The sequence below is a fragment of the Brachyistius frenatus genome, unplaced genomic scaffold, assembly GCF_029030835.1.
Source record: "Brachyistius frenatus isolate BFR_SWC_R1_liver_20210118 unplaced genomic scaffold, ASM2903083v1 Contig_37, whole genome shotgun sequence".
NCBI lineage: Eukaryota > Metazoa > Chordata > Actinopteri > Embiotocidae > Brachyistius > Brachyistius frenatus.
Window position 1 is genome coordinate 2304464 of NW_027210636.1, and position 18922 is coordinate 2323385.

The following is an 18922-nucleotide window of genomic DNA, read 5'->3' on the forward strand; positions in this document are numbered from 1 at the left end:
ATTTTACAACAAAAATAAAAACAATAAAATAAAAAAAAATAAAAAAAATCTAAATTGAGGAGTTCCACTGTGAGTTGTAATATTTCCTCTCCGGTTTATTTACGATAATATAAAAATTAAAATAAAAAAGAGGCAGTAGCTCCGCCCCTTCACTCAGCTGTGCAATTAAGACTCACCTGGGCCATTATAAATGCCACACTTAAGCATTTGGTCATTTTTTATTTTATCTGTGGCGATGGGTGGGTTGTTCTTCCTTTGTCTGGCGTTAATGTCCTTGCAAGGTGAGCCAGGTGCACCAATATATTGCCCTCCCACCCGCCCTGTTTTTTGTTGTTGTTGTTGTTGTTGTTGTTTTAATTGTTGCAGTGAATCAATTTTGTCCCTTTTCTTCTCACTTCATCCCATCAGTCGTTTCAGCTGGAAATAGTCTTCTGAAGTGCAGCCGGGGCTCTAAACCGTGCAAGGACGGCTCGGAGTGTGTCCGCTACGACCATGTGTGTGATGGAGAGGTCGACTGCCAGGATGGTTCAGACGAAGACCAGTGTGAGTTGAGCTGCAGTGAAGGTACGAGACCGTTTGAGAAAGAGATTAGACTTCAAATTAGAATTCTTATTTGAGATTTTTTTCCCCACATAATGACATATTTAAATATGTATTTATAAATGTGAGACATGTTTTTTCTGTTTGTCAAAACAAAATTAGAAAATGTCTGTGACTGAAACGAGATGTTTTTGGGGATTTTTTTTTTTTTAGCATTTCTTTCAAAGTTGACAATAAACTTTTTATGAATTAAAAAAAAAAAGACATTTATTTACAGGTCAAAACACTGTCATCGAGCAGAATGAATGCATGACTTATGTTTATCCATAAACCTAAATTATAAGACGCAAAACTATTGCAATACAATACGCTGTTCTATCTCTTCAAATTCCCTTATAAAAAAAATTTGATTTAAATTTTTTTTTTTTTTTTAATGCTGGCGGTTGTATAATTTGTGCCCGCCCCATTTTAAATCAATTCCATTATACAGTCGAATCAACACCTCTCAAACAGCGTGTACAAAAACTGAACAACGTAGGCTTCATGACAACATCACTGTTACATTAGGCTGAATTAGTTTTATTAGGTAGGTGTGCCGAATAACAATCTGGCCGCTGAGTGGCCTATCGTTGTCCTCAAGATATTGCAGCGTCTCCGTGTACTTTCTGGCATCCAATCAAACACGTCACGTAACTCAAATGCAAGCCTTTAATAAACTTTTAACAATATTATATTAATAATGTCAAATATCTGCGTCAGACCAGTTCCAGTGTACCCACGGGAAGAAGTGTATAGACAAGGACCAGGTGTGCGACGGTGCGCCTCAGTGTCAGGACCGCTCTGATGAGCAGGACTGTGTGAGGAAAAGTGAAAACTGTGTTCTCCAGTGTGACAACCGGAGCCGCTGCCTGCCTGCGACCTTCCTCTGTGACGGAGAGAAGGACTGCCTGGATGGCACAGATGAGGCCAACTGTGGTATGTTGTGACGACCTGACGGCGTCGGATAATCACGTCTATATTTAGGGACTTGGAGCGGGTGGGGTGGGAGGAGGGGGAGGAGGATGGGCGAGGGGGGAGAGGGGGGGCTTGGCTTTGAATGATGATGTTTTGTACATCTCGTTTGGCGTCTACATCAGAGGACCAAAAGGAAGAAGGGACCAGTGGAGCCGCTGCCCTTCCCGCCTCCCCATCTAAACCCATCAGGTGTTATTTGGGCCACAAACGCTGCAAGAACAACGCGGGGTGTGTCCGCTACGACTACGTGTGTGATGGAGAGGCTGACTGCGGCGACGGCTCGGATGAGGAAGAGTGCCTGTCTGAATGCGGAAAGGGTAATAAATAAAGCTGATCTCCTCGTCTCCCGCACAAGACTTTACCGGTGGGACTTTACTGCCATCTAGTGAGCAGTGACGGGAACTGCACGAGAATCAGAGCTGCAGACGTTATAGGAGGACTGCTAGAACCTTTATGCAAGTCGTGTAGAGCCAAAAGTCAGTGACAAAATGTAAAAAAAAACAAAAAAAAACGTCTGAAGTGACAATGGATCTTAGAGAAGCATACAAGACTTCCCAGATGAGAGTAATAAATGGAAGTTGTTTCCTAAAAAAACTACTTGTCAGGAAGTAGAAAAGTGAACGTGTGTACAAAGGATTGATTTAGGATGATGGTTAAAGCCACTTAAACTACTTTTTATTTTTTTACTTTTCCAAGACTTTGCAGAGTCGTAATTGGGGGGGGGGGGTGGCTTAAATATTTGCATGTTCACGCATGTAGGACTTAGTATTCAGCTCTCTCTTATCCCAACTGAACCCTATTGTGGAAGTTTATATGATTACTCGTGTTTAATTTTGAGTAAATGAAGCTGGACAGCTGGTTATAACAATTTAATCTGACTAAAATGATTTATTGTCAGTATAATGCATGAGCCTTCAGCCTTTATGTTGTTGTCTCCACAGAGTAAAAAAAAACAAACATGACAAACTTTTTTTTTTTTTTTTTTTTTCTTCCATGCGTCCTTCCTCTGCAGACCAATTTCAGTGCGCCCATGGAAAGAAGTGCATCGAGAAGACCCAGGTGTGTGACGGTGTGCCTCAGTGCCAGGACCGCTCCGACGAAGTGGGGTGCGCCAAGCGCGTGGAGGGCTGCAGCCACCAATGTGACAACCAGAGCCGCTGCGTTCCCACCACCTTCCTGTGTGACGGGGAGAGGGACTGCCAGGACGGCAGCGACGAGGCCAACTGTGGTAAGTTTCAGATTCACCTTTACCGCCTCGGTCGCTCGGCTCTGCTTGTATGGAGTCACCCGTGATGTCTTTGTACCTCCTCCGCTGCAGCTGCTGAAGACTGCAGCTCTACCGAGTTCATGTGCGCCAGTGGGCAGTGCGTGTCGACCGTGATGCGTTGCGACGGTCACCCGGACTGCAGGGACCACTCGGACGAGGAGAGCTGCACCAAAGAGCCCGTCTGCAACACCAAACTGCGCTGCCCTCAAAGCAAAGAGTGTCTGGTGCAGGAATGGTTCTGCGACGGAGACCCGGACTGCAAAGACGGCAGCGACGAGAAGGTGCATGTTGAAGGCAACGACATCAGTTTGTTCAGCCAGTTTTAAACATTTTGGTTAAAGTGCTAAACCTTCAGGACCAAGAGGAGTACAAGCTTAAACTGTCAAGTCAAACTAGGTTGGACTGTTTGTAGGACTGTAATGACTCGTTTTGTGAAATACGTTGTACAATTTGAGGTAAAACGACGGCTATAGAAAACGGATGTTTAGCATGCATGTTATAACTGCAGTAGTAGTTAAAGTCAGGTCCTCTGGGGGGGGGGCTTTACGTTCACCTGGTCAGCCTGCAGCCTCAGGTTTCCAAATTGGAATCTGAAACTGTGAATTGCCGGTCCAGATGATGGTAAAATAACCCGTCTGGTCTTCTTCAGGATTGTCCTGTGGCACCTCTGAACTGTGGCAAGTTCCAGTGGGCGTGTAACTCCAAGACAAAGTGTATCTCTGCAGCCTGGAGGTGTGACGGGATGATGGACTGTGAAGACCGCAGTGACGAGAGTGAATGTGAGTAGATGTAAACATAAGGGATAAATACAAGTCTTTGAGTTTAATATGACTGAAAAGGAGACGGCCAGTATTTGGAAATACAAAACTGTCACTCGAAGATGTGTGCTTTGAAAAATCTAACGTGTTTAGCTGCTGAAATCCCACAAAATGACAACCTTTTTATTGACAGTATGGCACATAAGACTAAAATTAAATCTTTTGCAAGTGCAGTAAAGGGTTTTCCCTTTTTGAAGCTATACCTGTAAAATTCTGTATTGCACATTAAAGCTGTGTGTGTGTGTGTGTGTGTTCGTTCTTACCAGGTGGGGAGGTGATCTGCCTCGCTCACCAGTTCCAGTGCAGCAGTCAGGAGTGCCTGGATCCAGCCTTGGTGTGCAACGGCGTTACCAACTGTGCCGACGGTTCAGACGAGGGAGGCAGCTGCCAGATAAAATGTGCGGAGGCGGATAACAAGCGCTGCTTCCAGAGCTGCTTCAGCACTCCAGGGGGAACGGTGAGGAGCCTGCAGCCTAGGGGGAGAAGGGTCTTCACATTGACAAATTTAACCTCTTAAAATCAGGAGAAATGAAATGTTGTAGGGACCGAAAACTCAATTGTGAAGTAAAGTGTCTGAAAGGCCATTCTGGATTTTAATTTTTTTTTTACATCAAGTAAAGATGTGTACGAAAGACTATCCCGAGTGTGCGATGGCTTTACCCTCCATCAAGATGTCGCAGCTCCTGATTTGGTGTTTCCCGTGTAGCGCTGTAACTGTGTGGTAGGCTACAGGCTCATGGAGGACGGGCTGACCTGTGACGACATTGACGAGTGCGAAGGCCAGACACCCGGCGTGTGCAGTCAGCTGTGCATCAACACGCCAGGCTCGTACCAGTGTGACTGTCACCCGGGCTTCGTCATGGAGGCAGGAGGACGCCACTGCAAGATCACCGGTAAAGCTCTTCTGATACACGTAGCCTTTTAACGGGTGTTTGAAGTGGAAGCATTATAGAAATAAAGGGAAGTAGATGCGGGATACTGCAGCTTAAAAGACCAGTTTGGGAAATGCAGCTGCTTTCTTGCTGAGAGAAAGTTGATAAGATTAACACTAAAAAAAAAAAAAAATCCACTCACCCGCATGTCTTGAATGCATAAGTTGATATTAGATAAAAGGAAAAGTTTCATTGCACAGAAAAAGGGCAAAATCAACAGGGTCAAACTTTTCCCACCGTAATAATCCTCCTCCTCCTCCCTCAGGTGAACCCTTCCTGCTGGCATCGGTCCAAACGGACCTCTACTTGTACGGCCTGCGCAGCGGCAGCCTCGACGTGTTGTCCTCCTCTGCCAACAAGGCCATCCTGTCTCTGGACTATGACTGGAGGAAGCAGCGGGTCTACTGGGTCACGCTGGACCCAGATAGCATCAAGTGGTCCTCGCTGGACCAGAAGACCACGGGAATTCTGATTAAAGGTACTGTCGATGTCGGAGGGATCGGCTGTAATGTACAAGGAATACCTCCTTAAGGCAAAAGACATCATTTGGTTCCCCCTCAGGTGTCCGGGCTGATTCTGTAGCTGTGGACTGGCTCGGGAGGAACCTGTACTGGATCGACGGCGTGAACAGTCAGATTGCTGCCGTCAGTCTGTCGACAGCCGCCGTGAGTTCCCTGGACCGCAGCATCATCCTGGATGAGGACCTGGATCAGCCCCGCTCGCTGGCCCTGCTCCCACAGAAAGGGTCAGTACCAACGTTTTCCATCTCGCTGTGTTTTTAAAAAAAAGAATCTTTTTTTTATAAAGACCACCGGTACTCAGACAGCTTGATTTTTTTATCTACCAGGCTGATGTTCTGGACGGAGATCAGTAATGAAGTGAAGATCGAGCGTGCCGGGATGGATGGGTCGGAGAGGAGGGTGGTGGTGAACACCAGTCTGGGCTGGCCAGGCGGCGTGGCGGTGGACGTCATCTCTGACAGAGTCTACTGGACCGATGAAAGAATGAAGGCGATCGGGTCTTCCACGTTGGACGGAGACGACATTCGGGTAAAAGATTTTGGGTTGGAAGAAGTATTTTTCAGACTTAAAAAAAAAAATCTACAACAGAGCATTAAATCTATCAGGAAAAAGGTCATTGTATCCCCCTTTTATAACTAAAAGTACCTGACAGGTTGTACAAGAACGGTCCAAGAATATCGATGACATTCACCAAGTTGTGCTAAAAGCCAAAAAAAAACAATAGCAAAACAGTCACGTATCTAACTGATAAATGTCATTTTCAGATTCTCCAGATGAAAGACACCACCAACCCGTTCTCCGTGGCCGTCTTCAACGACCTCCTCTACTGGTCTGACTCCAAGAAGCGAGTGGTGCAGACTGCCCACAAAGTCTCCGGTAAAAACCGCAGCGTCCTCCTGAAAAGACCCAGACAACCTTTTGCTCTGACGGTGAGTGACGCATCGAGTTACGGATGCTTTAGGTGCACTGGTACCAACAGGGCCGGTTACCACTCTCTCTCTCTCTCCCCCCCCACCCCCCTCTTCCCTATACTTGGTATCAGATCGTCCACCCGGTGCTGCAGATGGCCACTTGGAGCCCCTGCGAGAAGACCACCTGTTCCCACATGTGCGTGTTGGCCCCGGGGCCCAAGGCGGTGTGCAAGTGTCCCTCCGGTCTGTTCCTGTCGGAGGACGGACTGACCTGCTCCAGCAGGGTCAATTCAGGGTTCCTGCTGATGCTGTCCTCCTCCACCGTCACTCAGGTTTTTTGTATTAACAGAATATACTTTAAGGGAATAGTTCAACATTTAGGGATAGGCACTTTATTTGCTTTCTTGCCGGACGGTTACGTAACACAATTGCTACGTTATCGTCTGCTTGGCGAACGAATAGCAAGCGTAAAGTTTCAAACTTGAGGGGAAACTGTTTGTCTGTTCAAAGGAGATAAAATGCATCTGAAACGCATCAAATGAGGAAGTAAAGTCTACAAATGATTATGTGCACTTGCTGTTTGCGCCAGATCAGCGCTTTCTGACTTCCTTCTGTTTTTTTTTTTTATTTGTTTTTTTTATGCAAAGCTAACTGGCTCCTGGCTGCATATTTACAGTACAGACATGTAGTAATGTGGCGATTAACGTTCAGTTCGTCAAACGTCCTCTCTTGTAGATCTACTTGCAGTCGCGGCACACTGCAGCCGAGCTGAAAGGCTGGCCCGAACACCTCGCCCTGCAGATACCCAGGGTCAACGAAGCCAACATCATGGACTACAGCCTGCGCGAGCACACCCTGTTCCTGACCGACGACGCCACAACCTCGCTCGGCACCTTCAAGCTCAAGGGCTCCGAGTTGTCCTCCCGGGGACAGCTGCTCAAACTGCTGGGCGACACCATCACCGCCATGGCCCTCGACTGGGTGACGCTGAACGTCTACTGGAGCAGCATCAAACAGCCGCGGCTGCAGGTCACCTCCATCTCGGGCGCGCACACCGCCGTCCTCGTGAAGGAAGGGCTCGCCAGGGTGGAGTCCATCGCCCTCCATCCTCCCAGCGGGAGAGCGTGTTTCACCAATCTGGACCTGCAGGGCACCATGGCGACGGTGGAGTGCGCCAACATGGACGGCGCCGAGCGAAGGGCGGTGCGGAAGGACGCTGTCCAGCCCACGTCTCTGGTCTTCTCTGGCGACGGGGGAACGATCTACTGGGCTGACACCAGTAAGATCATCGTTCTGTTTGCGGTTGTCGCCTCAGCAGGTTCTGTTCAAAGTAATATCATCTTGGATTTGTACTTTTCTCTTTTTTCCAGATTCAGGGACCATCGGTTCGGTCCAGATGGATGGATCTGGATACAAACAGTTGAAGGCTGGTGACGGCCTGGCTGCTGTGGCTCTGAGGGGTGACACGCTGCTGTGGATGACTGTCAGCGGTAATGGTTCAGTGTTCTCCGTAGAAAAACCTGAATGATGAGGAGATAACTTAACCGTTAAATTCACTCCCCTTGGTCATAATCTTAATACATTTAGTATTTCCAAACTGAAGGCATCTCCTCCACGGGAATATGGTTTCTTATCATATATCCCCCCGAGTATTACTTCATGATGTCTTTTCCTTCAGACAAGACCAGGCTGTGGTACAAAGAAAACCAGCAGCAGCAGAAGTTGTGGTTTGAAGTCGGCACGCAGGTGGTCAGCTTGAAGGCATTCAACGAGTCCAGTCAGGCGGGTACGGTCCAACCACGCATTTCCTTTTGATGGCAAAAAACAACAACAACCCACAAACGTGATGAACGTCACTTTTTTTTTTTTTCTTTTCTTTTCTTGTCAGGATCCAACCAGTGCGCAGAGAACAACGGCCGCTGTCAGCACCTGTGCCTCGCCACCCCGGCCGGTCGGACGTGCAAGTGCGCCCACGACCACGTCCTGGTGAACGGCATCCGCTGCAGCCCGGAGCAACGCTGCCCGGCCGGCAACAGGCCGTGTCTGGACCAACTCTCCTGTCAGCCGGTCGAGAAGTTCTGCAACGGCCGCGCCGACTGCGCCGACCACTCCGACGAGAACTGTTAAGTGTTGGTAAATGTAATAACGCCTCGCGGCACCTGTTCTTGGCTGAAACTCTTTATATATATATTTTTTTGTTTGTTTGTTTAGGTGTCAGTCCGAAGAAGTCGTCAGAGGTCAAGGTCACCGCTCCCGCCCGTCCTCGCATCTTCCCTCTTCCGTCTCCCTCCCCTCTCCCTCCGGTCTCCGAGGTCCCCGGCCTGATTACCACCCCTCAGGACGGCGGCCCGTTACTCGACCTCGTAGCCCCGCAGTGCGACCAGAACCGCTGCGGCGGGAACGGCCGCTGCGTGGAGACGAAGGGAGTCGACGGCTGCGAGTGTTCACCGGGCTACAGCGGCGACTCCTGTCAGAGCAACGTCCTGAAGGGCATGCGCTGGCCCGTCATCTACGGCGCCGCGGGCCTCTGTGCCGTGATCGTGGTCCTCATCGTGGTCGCGGTGGTCGTGGTGGTTAAGAAGAAGAGCGCCAACTTGAGGTAATAATTCGGTGGGAAAAACATTGTGCGAGCAGCATTTGAGTGTAGAGAATCACATCTTTGGGTTTCCTTGACGCAGGGGAGCGAGCCCGGCAGGAGGGAAAGAATTGTGCATGTCTGAACTGGAGAGCAAAGCGGAGAACAACCCGACCAGCACCGACGAGCCGCAGGTGGACCTCCACAAACACTACGGAAACTTACCCAGGTTTCTTATTTGATCTTAATGCGCTCGTGGTTTCAGTCTTGACTTTTTTTTTCTTTTTCTTTCCGTCTCTGCAGGAAGCGCCGTCCTCTGTGGACTGAAGCTGATTTATGTGTCATGTGTTTTAAATAAACAGTCTGGATTTTCCACCGTTTCCTGTGAAGTTATTTCTGCATTGTTTACGGCTGGTTTGGACCACCATTGTTGAATTTGTGACACGGACGGTCTTTGGAGTCACGGAACATTGTTGAGTTTAAAAAAAAAAAATCCACATCTGGTTTACAGGAGCAAATCTTCACATCTGAGAAGCTGGAATCAGAATACAAATGATATTTTTTGGTGCTGAAAGTACACAAAGGTAAATTGATAATAACCATTGGCTGCTTAAAATGTTTACATTTATTCTTAAATTTGAACACGGGCCTTGTTAGCAATGACATTCATGTCTCCTGTGGATTATTTGGAGATACTTTGGTCATTGCCAAACACTCATTTGATCAAATCTGTCGTATTTTTTAAAATTTATAACCCGTGACAGTTCTGATTGTGTTCAGCACTAACAGCCAAATGTTGTCATGACGAGCCTAAAGAGTGAACATGGTAAACTTGAGGCTGAACATCAGCATTGGTATTGTGAGCGTGTTGGCAAGCTGGTGTTACGGTGCTTTCTCAGAGGCCATACAATGTGAATTTTTATTTATGTAGTAGTTTTACTACAGCTTGTGCCAACATGCTGCGGTTATATGGACTATAACGTGTACATTGAGTGAAGCTCGTAACGATGGTGAATTACCATTTTAATCAACTTTGTCTTTCAACTCTATACACTGAATAAAATTATACTTTGGACCAACTTAAAATACTCTAATTTGTTACAGCCTAATTCATTAGTTTTTCTCAAATTACATTTATGATTTGGTGAAATTGAATTTAATCAAAAATGTTTTTTATGCAAGACAAATTTACTTTCCTAAAAAGCAAAAAAGATGATTTAGTATAAAGACCATATACCATTTTTCACTGTTACAACTCAAATTTTTCACCAAAAAAAAAAAAAAAAAAATTACAATTACATCTAAGCAAAGTTTTTACTTTAGAATAAAATAATATAAATACTAAAATGTTGTTTTTACTTATTCAATAGGTAATAAAATAAAATGAAATATATATTATTCATATTTGCATATGGACAATGATTGCAAGCAGAGGTCTACTCTCTGTGTGTGTGTGGACTTTTACAACAAACACATATAGTAGTGTGTTGATGCTCACATTCCTTAACATGTAAACGTCCTCTTGACTGTCTGTTGCTGTCATTGTAAATTATAAAAGTAAAAGGAGATGTAGGGACGTGTAATTAGTGTGAATTTAGAAGGATATGTTGTTTTAATGTCTACAGAAACTTGTCCGTTTCTAAAGTCAAGTATCTATTCAACTAATTGCTGGAAGAAAACGTTTAGATTTAGTGGACGCCGAGGATATCAAATATATGTAATTTTTTTTCCAAATTATGTGGCTTCAGTTGTAGACACCGTAAAAAGTATATATAACAACACTTAGCCAAGAATTTCTGAGGACTTTTAGATGTATTTAAAGTCTGAACCGGATTCTTCCTATTGTTTACACCAAAACCACAAAACACATGTTTCCTTTGCTTGTGAATGATCACTTCTGGTGTACTTATTCTCCTCCGAGAATATTTAGGACTCTCTAATTCCAGTACATCCGGGGGCGTTTAATGATTTAGCCCTGATGGTTAGTGAACTGGATCTGGAGAGTAAATTGTATATCATAAAGCAAGAAACAACAACGGCCGTATAAAAAGATGCCCAACACAGATGTTCGATTATTCACTCAAGACTGAGAAGACGGGAACATTTGTTTTGCTTTTGTTGGAAGCGGCACGTTTTAGAGTTAGTCTGGGTCTGAGAAGAGGATTCTTAAACTATCAAGGTAGGTATCAAAGCAGAAATGCTGATATTTCAAATGTCTTATTACTTTTTGTAGCTCAAGATGCTGATAAATTCACCACGTTTTATTTCAAGAAAGCCTTTTGAAGAAAGACATTTCTTTAATAGAAGCTATATTTTGGAATTAATTAACATAAAGGAAATAAAGGACTTCAGATCTCTTACTTCAATCAACACGATAATTATATTAAAAAAAGTTAAAATCCCACATTCAAATTGCTTCAAAAGTAAAAAGTAGCAGCAGAATTAATTTGATGTAAATCAACTTGTTTAAAAAAACATCTTTGATTTAGGCGATTCTTTGATTTGAAGGAGTGAATTACATACTAAATGACTTGAAAAGTTTTATTTCAAGAAGGCTTTTCGATTCTTTAATAGATGGTTTATCTGATCTATATCTTTAATATATTTAATCAACATTCCAAAATAATAGACTTCGGATCTCTTACTGCAATCAATGCATTAACACGATAATTAAGAAAAGTAAAAATCCCACATTTAAATTGCTGCAAAAGCAAAAAGTAGCTGCAGAATTGCAAAAAAAAAGTTTTTGATTTTGGTGATTCTTCGATTTTAAGGAGTAAATTACAGGCTGAATGACATGAAAAGCAGGAGCTTTAACATGTTCAGTAAACCTGTTTTAGAGGCTCACCAAATGTTCTGCATGATGTAAAACCTGAAAATGTTGCTAAGTAACTCGTAAGTACAGCTGTCAGGTAAATTTAATATAAAAAGTAGATTAATTTGCTCTGAGATGTAGCTGCACATTTCACTAATTTACAGATTACTGCTTATCTGTTTCAGCAATTACGGTGAAAGAAAACAATGGCAGTTGTGAGGGCCACGCTTTGCGCCGTCGTCATGGTAACCATGGTAACGTCTAAACCAGTGAGTAGCTTTACTTCTCTGCTACAAATATTTAACCGCTTTAAAGCAATGGAAGTGGACTTGTGACATTCATTTAAAAAAATAATTTTTTTTTAAATTTTTTTTTTTTTTTTTTTTTTGAAATATAAAACAGGTCTGCCTAAACGAGGGCGAGGATTCCTCCAAGTCGTCGGAGTCCAGTTCATCAGAGGAGACCGGTGCTCGCCTCGGGGCTTCACAGGACCCCCTGCAGTCCGCGTGCACAGAGACGGACACGCCCACAGAGATGGAGGGGAACGACGGTTTGGACACCGAGCTGCTTCCCTCTGCGGGACCTTCTCCAGCCACGGTCGATACGTCCAACCTGCCGGACGCTGAAGACCCGCAAACCTCCGCGGACTCTGCTTTACAACTCCTGCCACACGATGACCCCTCTCAAACTGCTCCGGGCGTTTCTCAGGACACGCCTGAACCTGGCCCCGCGGGCGACTCCCTGAACGCCGTCACGCCTGAACCTGGCCCCGCGGGCGACTCCCTGAACGCCGTCACGCCTGAACCTGGCCCCGCGGGCGACTCCCTGAACGCCGTCACGCCTGAACCTGGCCCCGCGGGCGACTCCCTGAACGCCGTCACGCCTGAACCTGGCCCCGCGGGCGACTCCCTGAACGCCGTCACGCCTGAACCTGGCCCCGCGGGCGACTCCCTGAGCGCCGTCACAGTGCGCCTTCCGCCCGACACGGAGGCCCTGCTGCACCCGGTGCTGACAGGCACCGATATCATCACAGAGACAGACCAGCCGCAGGTCACCACCGCATACCAAGGATTCCCCGCGGGTGTCACTCCACCCTTTCCTCCACATATCATCCGACCGACACCTCGGTCTTTCTCCACGGTCACACCCGTGCCGATCAGCATCGGAACCGCCCTGACCGGTATCCCTGTTTGTTTCACTTTCCAGTACTTGACGTCTGAGCCGGATCCTCCACGAGGAGATAACATGTGACACTAGCAGACACCACGTTCACCAGAACACAAGGAGTCGACTTAATACTGTAACATGAGAGCAAAATATCACGTTTTAATTTCCTTCCTCAGTGGTAATCCTGTTATAACGTGTAAATAACTGCTATAAATACAATGGAAAAAAAAAAAAAAGTGCTGACTAATGGAACCAACACCTCAAATGTATTGATGAGCAGGTGAAAAATTAAACTGTGATTAAATGTTTTTTTTATCTTCAATCCAATGAGTTGTTCTGTTGTTCTGAAGGCGACAATGTTTAATACAAATCATGTTGTTTAATGGGAGCTTGTATTACAGCACAGCAAACCCCGACACCCGCCGGCAGCAATGACAACGAGAAAAAAAAAAGAAGATGACTGTCGATCCTGGAATCAGAAGCCGCGTGTCACAGCGGAAATTACAGTGCGGTCTGAATGTTCGTGAGCAGATACTCAATGGGTGGAGGTGTCGAAAATGGGATTACGTCATCCTTACGTTTAGCATAACAAGAACAGGCAAGAAGATCGCTGAAGCCATGCTGTCATCTGATTGGCCAGCTTTGGAAAACGAGCAGGTTAAAGAACATCCAAATCAAGGAGAATTTTTTTTTTTTTTAAATGATTTCTCTGCGTATGATAACTCAAAAGCCCCGTTATATATTTTGTTTCTTACAATTATAAGTGAAGTAGGTTAACAGCTTTAATAGACGCACATTTAAAGACCTGCACGTTAAGATCTTGTGCTTTGAGTTTTGGTGGTGGGGAAACAATAAAAGTTGTATTTTTCATTCAATTTTTCGTTACCTATGGAATCAGGTTTGTGGAGCTCATAAAGAGGGCAAAACACTCTCAGGAATTCAAATATATTCAATGTTATCTGTCGAATCTTTGCAAGAAACAGCAAAAACGGATGCAGATGTAGTAGTCCACACACATGCACCTTTTATTCCTCCGAGGAATGCCCTGCGAATCTTTCCCTTTTGCTTGATCAATATTTATTTAAAAAAAAAAAATGTTCATATGCTGACTTACTACAGTGTTAAGGATGTTGAGTTCTGGCTGAGGCTCGTGTTTATTTGTACTGTGATCTGTGAGGCTGCACGGGCCGGTAACAGTACAAAACAAACAAGACACGCTGATAGCATTAAAAAAAAAGACGACGACGACGACGCCAGCTCCTGAACTCATCGCACGTGCATCAGACTGTCGCCGTGTGGCGTTTGCATGCTGACGTCATGCCTTCCTGGATCTCCTGTCACAACGTAAAGACATGCAGGTCCGTTGGGCTTTAAATCTGTCTGTTGGTGTCCAATGTCGGTAGTCACGTGATAAGACCGACAACCTGTCCGAGGTGTCCCCTTCAGCTCTCCCCTGGTGCATCCTGGGAAAGTTCCCGCCTAAGCAGGTACAGAAAATAGCCTTTTTTGTTTTTTTAAAAATATGCACCAACTAATATTGGGTCAGTCTACTGTTACACTCACTGTAATGTTTTACCGATGTAGTGTAACAGTCACATGTCGACAGCATAAACGTCACCCACTTTGGTTCAGCTAGTGAGGCGTGGGCTCCTCGTGTTGATCTTGCTGCTCAGGCTCCTCGTCTGTTTCCGTCTCGTTGTCAGTATCCGGCTCCTCTTGCTGCTCCGCCTGTTGTTCCGCCTGCTGCTCCTGCTCAACCTGCTGCTCCTGCTGCTGCTCCTGCCCCTCTGGCTGCTCCTGCGGCTCCGGCTGCTGCTGCTGCTGCGGTGGCTGGATGAGTCCCCCGTCCTGTGCTGTGTTGTAGGAGCCACAGCCGGTGCACTTCATCCCCAACACGTGGAACGGCACCGTGCAGTGGGCTTGGCAGTCGTTACATATGATCTGCAGCCAGGAAAAAAACAACAACGAATGGTCAGTTAGTCAACGCTACTTTCAATTAATCATCATCAACATCATCATCAATTCCTGCCCATTGCAATCAGACCGTACAATAACTCACCTCCGGCCGAATCCATCCTACATCATCATTCACACCGCTGCACTGCTTTTAATTTTTAAATGAATTGAATTCTATTTTATTTGTATATATCATGCATTTTTAATTTTTTTTTTTTATTTATATTTATCTCTCTCTCTCTCTCTCTCTCTCTCTCTCTCTCTCTATCTATCTATGATAAAATACGACCCTTTCTTGGATTCCTGAAGTCTTACTTTGACGGTGGCTCCCCGGTACTCTGTGGGCATCGGCGAGTGAGCGATCTCCTTGTCGATCTGATCCCAGTTGTCCTCCATGTTCCAGGCAGAGTGCATGCACAGAGGGCAGCGATAAGCTCTGAAACAAATAACATGGAAGGCCTCGCAGTCAGTGATCTCACGTGCAGTAACCATGACACAAAATAAAGGACGCATTTACACGCACCTGGTTACTGTAAATCCATGTACACATGCAGCTGGTCAGTGATTCACATTTGTCCCCAACACCAGGCTGTATTTCGGAGCCATGGCACACTTTGTATCACAGTTAAATTAGGTATACGATGGCTTTCTAGTCAGAGTTTGAACAGAATCCTTTTAATGCGTAAAAGGGCAAAGAAATCAGTGTTCTTCAGGAGAAACTATAACCCTGATTACAGAAACCGGGTTTTTAATTTACTTGACATTTAATAAATCGGCTTACTGAAGAAAGCTGATTGTAATCTGATTACAACCGAGACGATATTTGACCCCAAATAAAGAAGTCACCAAAAAGGGAACATACCCTGTTCTGACCATGTCATCAAAGCAGGTCCTGTGGAAAACGTAAAGAACAGTATTTGTTATTTTCACATCGTAACGGATGTTGGAACGACTGAACACAAAACTCCCACAGATAGAATATGGGGCTTTTAAATTAACAATATCTTTATCTTTTCTTCCCCTTATCTGTTTAAATATAATATTTCTATTCCTTTTTTTTTTTTAAAGATACATTAAAACATAGTATAAAGAATAAACACTGTGCTCAGAAATCTGTCAGGACAACGTTGTGGATCCATCTAGTTTTTCTACAATGAAACGTTGGGATAAATATGCAGCATTCAGCCCCATAACCTTGACCTACCAGTAATTCGGAGACTAATAATGAGTCATACTTGTGTAAGAGATGACCGCATGGAAGAACATGAGCTCCGATTCTGGACGTGTGAATATCCTGCACGGAAAACAGAGACGCCGTGTCAAATTGTAGAGAAAAATGAATTCATGTGAATCAAACGTGCATCTCTTCTAATGCGCCACACGCGTGTCATTACCTCCATACACACCGGGCAGTTCTGTCGGGAGACATTTTCAACACACTGAAACACAACAAGATGATTGTGAACGAAGGCGGCGCGGAGACTCGTTTGCTCACTAAACAGAACACGTAAACGACGACGAGGAGCGGAGTAAATAATCACCTTGTGGTTTCCTCGCAGATCTTGAGCTAAACACAAATTGCACTTCTCACAATGAAAGTATTTCTCTCTGGGTCCGATCCTGCCGGGGGAGGGGGAGGTTCAAAACACAGCGCACAGATTTAAAAAAAAACAAAAACAAATTATTGATGTGGTGTAAACTGATTAAGTAACAATTAAACAATTACATTTCATATCAGGACGATAAAATAACCATCACAAAAAAAGACAAATGACAAATTTTACGTGTAACGTCACGCTCTCCAAACATCCATGTCATTATTACTGAGGTTATACATTTTATTTACAAAAGTTGTAACAAGCTATTGACGTGTATTTAAAGGGGTAATTTGATATTTATTTATTGTTTTTAAATAGGGTTGTCTGAGGTACTTATCAATAGTAGGTGTATTTCCTGCAGTAAATTACTGTCGGCTCGTCTTCAGTTCGGAGAAGCAGCCAGATGTACCGAACATGGATGCTAAAAGACAAAAATACCGCTGTGGACGGCGTCAGCATCAAAAACTATTTTAAGCTATATTTTGAATTATTTCCGTGCTTCACCTCGATTTCAGGCGAGGAACAGCAGCCGTTATATCCATCTATGCTCTCTTTCAAAGCCACCAGACTCCTTTGACAAAAACAGTAATTTTACCGCTCAGAACAAAGGAGCTGCAGCTTGGTTGTTTTATTGACGACAGTGACTTCGCTGCGACTTTAGATCCAAACTGACGTGTTAAACCACCACCAAAGTTACACGATAACGTAAACTAACCGATCGAGGCAGCCAGTAGATCAGTAGCTGCCGTGTTGTCGGGGATAAAATGACTGTTTTTGTGGAGGGAGTCTGGTGGCTTTGAGGGGAGAAATATAAGGATTTCAGTGAAAATGGCTTCCTGAAGGAAATTAGGTGAAAATATATAATATAATTTACACTTAAACGGCAAATGAGGTTAGTTAAGTGGAGTTTGAGCTCTCAAACTGGAGACGTGCCGACCTCATCTACAGACTATTTATTAAGTACCTCACTTAAAAAAAAAAAAAAACATTCAAAAGCTATCCCTTTAAGATAAATAATCCACACTATTTCCCTCACCTGCATATTCCACAGGGCTGACAGTGGTACTGCTTCTTATCCTTGTCGAACAGGTGACAAACGTCACAGTAATACTCCCCGAACTGCACGTGACACTGCTCGCAGGTCTGCTGCGCCTGGAAGAGCGACACCTGACATTTATACAGTTCTTTATTTTTTTAGGGGGGGGGTCTTGAACTCACCACAACATGAAAACCAAACGTTGGAAAACCGGTGACACATTTAAGATCACCCAGTGGTTATTTTTTCCCCCTCTTTCTCGGTTACCTGCTGCACCGCCTGACACTCGGAGCACTGCACCTCTTGGACTTTGAATCGGTCCATCTGGTGGTTCTCCTCTGCGTCATGGCACAGGCGGCACACGTACAGTTTACCACAGCAGGGTGCCTGCACGGGTACAAACATGTGTTGTTGTTTTTTTTTTTACATATGTCAATCATAGTCCTTGTTGTTGTTTTTTTACATATGTCAATCATAGTCCTAGTTGTTTTTTTTTTTTTACATATGTCAATCATAGTCCTTGTTGTTTTTTTTTTTACACATGTCAATCATAGTCCTTGTTTTTTTTTTTACATGTCAATCATAGTCCTTGTTTTTTTTTTTTTTTTTACATATGTCAATCATAGTCCTGAGCGGAGGGTAGCCTAGACAACAAATGACTTCCGGCAAAACTTATTAAAAAAAAAAAAAAAAGAAGATGCATAGAAAAGTAAAATCAAAAGTTTCAATGCATTAATATCATAAGCAGGCAGAATATAAAGCCGACCCGGTGGGTGATGATCTGATCTAATGTTAACACGTCATGTCCCTCACTAGGTTACCGGCTAATAACTACGTAGCTAGAAGTAGTTGCTACCAGAGCAATACAAATAAACAACTCGTTATCGCAGAGTTACAGTTCGGCAAACTCGGACGCCCACATTGGGAGCCAATCACGCATTAAAATGAATTTATATGGAAGATATTTTCCCCAAAGTTAACTCACTTTTAACAAGCAGCTGCGCACGTAATGTTCGCAACCGGCGGCGGAAGCCATGTTTGGTTCTTCTTCGTGGGAGACGACTTCTTCTTGGTCTTATTGTTTTTTTTTTTTTTTTTCCAACGGTAGGTCGGCAAACAAAGCGCTACGGAGCATTTACCGCCACCTACCGGACAGAAGCGGTGTGGCTCTAAACGGCGCTTCACTGTCCGGAAATAATTTAACAAAAAACAAATAAGTTAAATAAAAAGAATAAAACCCTTCCTTCGTTTTCTTAACGCTGACATCTGGATTCAGTTTAAAAAAAAAGTTGAGTGTTTTAAATATCCGTGGCTGGTTTGAGTCATTTCGCATTACTTCAAACTTCAAGGTCCTGGACCGAGAGGCCCTCCGGTACAGTTGGACTCTGCTCGGTAATCAATGAATGATCGATCTGGATCTACTTTGATACAACTTCCGCTCCCCTCCTCTCCCGACCACCGGCGCCGCTGGTGTAGTGGTATCATGCAAGATTCCCATTCTTGCGACCCGGGTTCGATTCCCGGGCGGCGCACGTGTTTTTTTTTTTTTGGCTCCCCAATAAAAAAAAAATAAAAAAAATAAAAAAAAGTAAAGCCCATTTCTCAAATATCACCGACATTAAAAAAAAATAAAAATAAAAACTGGACTTTAATCTCGTTGCGTTTACAACGCAGTTCTGTTTTGTCCAGCTGTTATTCTCTCTTAACATACGTGTGCCCGTTAATTATCTGTTAAAAAAAATATATACATATATATATATATATAAAATAAA

The 18922-nt window shown here is 44.4% G+C and overlaps 3 protein-coding genes and 1 non-coding gene across 4 annotated transcripts; 3 read left to right on the forward strand and 1 right to left on the reverse strand.

Annotated features, from left to right (window-relative positions):
* Nucleotides 1-57: 57 nt before the first annotated feature.
* Nucleotides 58-8951, forward strand: lrp13 (low-density lipoprotein receptor related-protein 13). The gene is made up of 21 exons (XM_069701606.1): nucleotides 58-281; nucleotides 409-564; nucleotides 1300-1515; nucleotides 1677-1871; nucleotides 2567-2782; nucleotides 2873-3102; nucleotides 3471-3600; nucleotides 3906-4096; nucleotides 4346-4532; nucleotides 4837-5049; nucleotides 5133-5316; nucleotides 5419-5620; nucleotides 5857-6021; nucleotides 6135-6335; nucleotides 6739-7282; nucleotides 7374-7493; nucleotides 7682-7789; nucleotides 7892-8125; nucleotides 8215-8602; nucleotides 8682-8772; nucleotides 8882-8951. The coding sequence occupies exons 1-21, from the start codon at nucleotides 191-193 to the stop codon at nucleotides 8903-8905; spliced, it is 4086 nt and encodes a 1361-aa protein (XP_069557707.1). The 5' UTR covers nucleotides 58-190; the 3' UTR covers nucleotides 8906-8951.
* Nucleotides 8952-11599: 2648 nt separating this feature from the next.
* On the forward strand, nucleotides 11600-12644 carry LOC138622588 (uncharacterized). The gene is made up of 2 exons (XM_069701470.1): nucleotides 11600-11662; nucleotides 11796-12644. Exons 1-2 carry the CDS (start codon nucleotides 11600-11602, stop codon nucleotides 12642-12644), a joined length of 912 nt encoding a protein of 303 aa, XP_069557571.1.
* Nucleotides 12645-12891: 247 nt separating this feature from the next.
* Nucleotides 12892-18229, reverse strand: rchy1 (ring finger and CHY zinc finger domain containing 1). The gene is made up of 10 exons (XM_069701618.1): nucleotides 18136-18229; nucleotides 17418-17537; nucleotides 17151-17266; nucleotides 16058-16136; nucleotides 15911-15955; nucleotides 15752-15810; nucleotides 15379-15408; nucleotides 14832-14952; nucleotides 14183-14501; nucleotides 12892-14039 (listed from the first exon to the last, which is right to left on the reverse strand). Exons 1-9 carry the CDS (start codon nucleotides 18184-18186, stop codon nucleotides 14193-14195), a joined length of 930 nt encoding a protein of 309 aa, XP_069557719.1. The 5' UTR covers nucleotides 18187-18229; the 3' UTR covers nucleotides 12892-14039; nucleotides 14183-14192.
* Nucleotides 18230-18611: 382 nt separating this feature from the next.
* Nucleotides 18612-18682, forward strand: trnag-ccc (transfer RNA glycine (anticodon CCC)). The gene has a single exon. It is a non-coding gene; the product is annotated as a tRNA-Gly (tRNA).
* The last annotated feature ends 240 nt before the right edge of the window (nucleotides 18683-18922 follow it).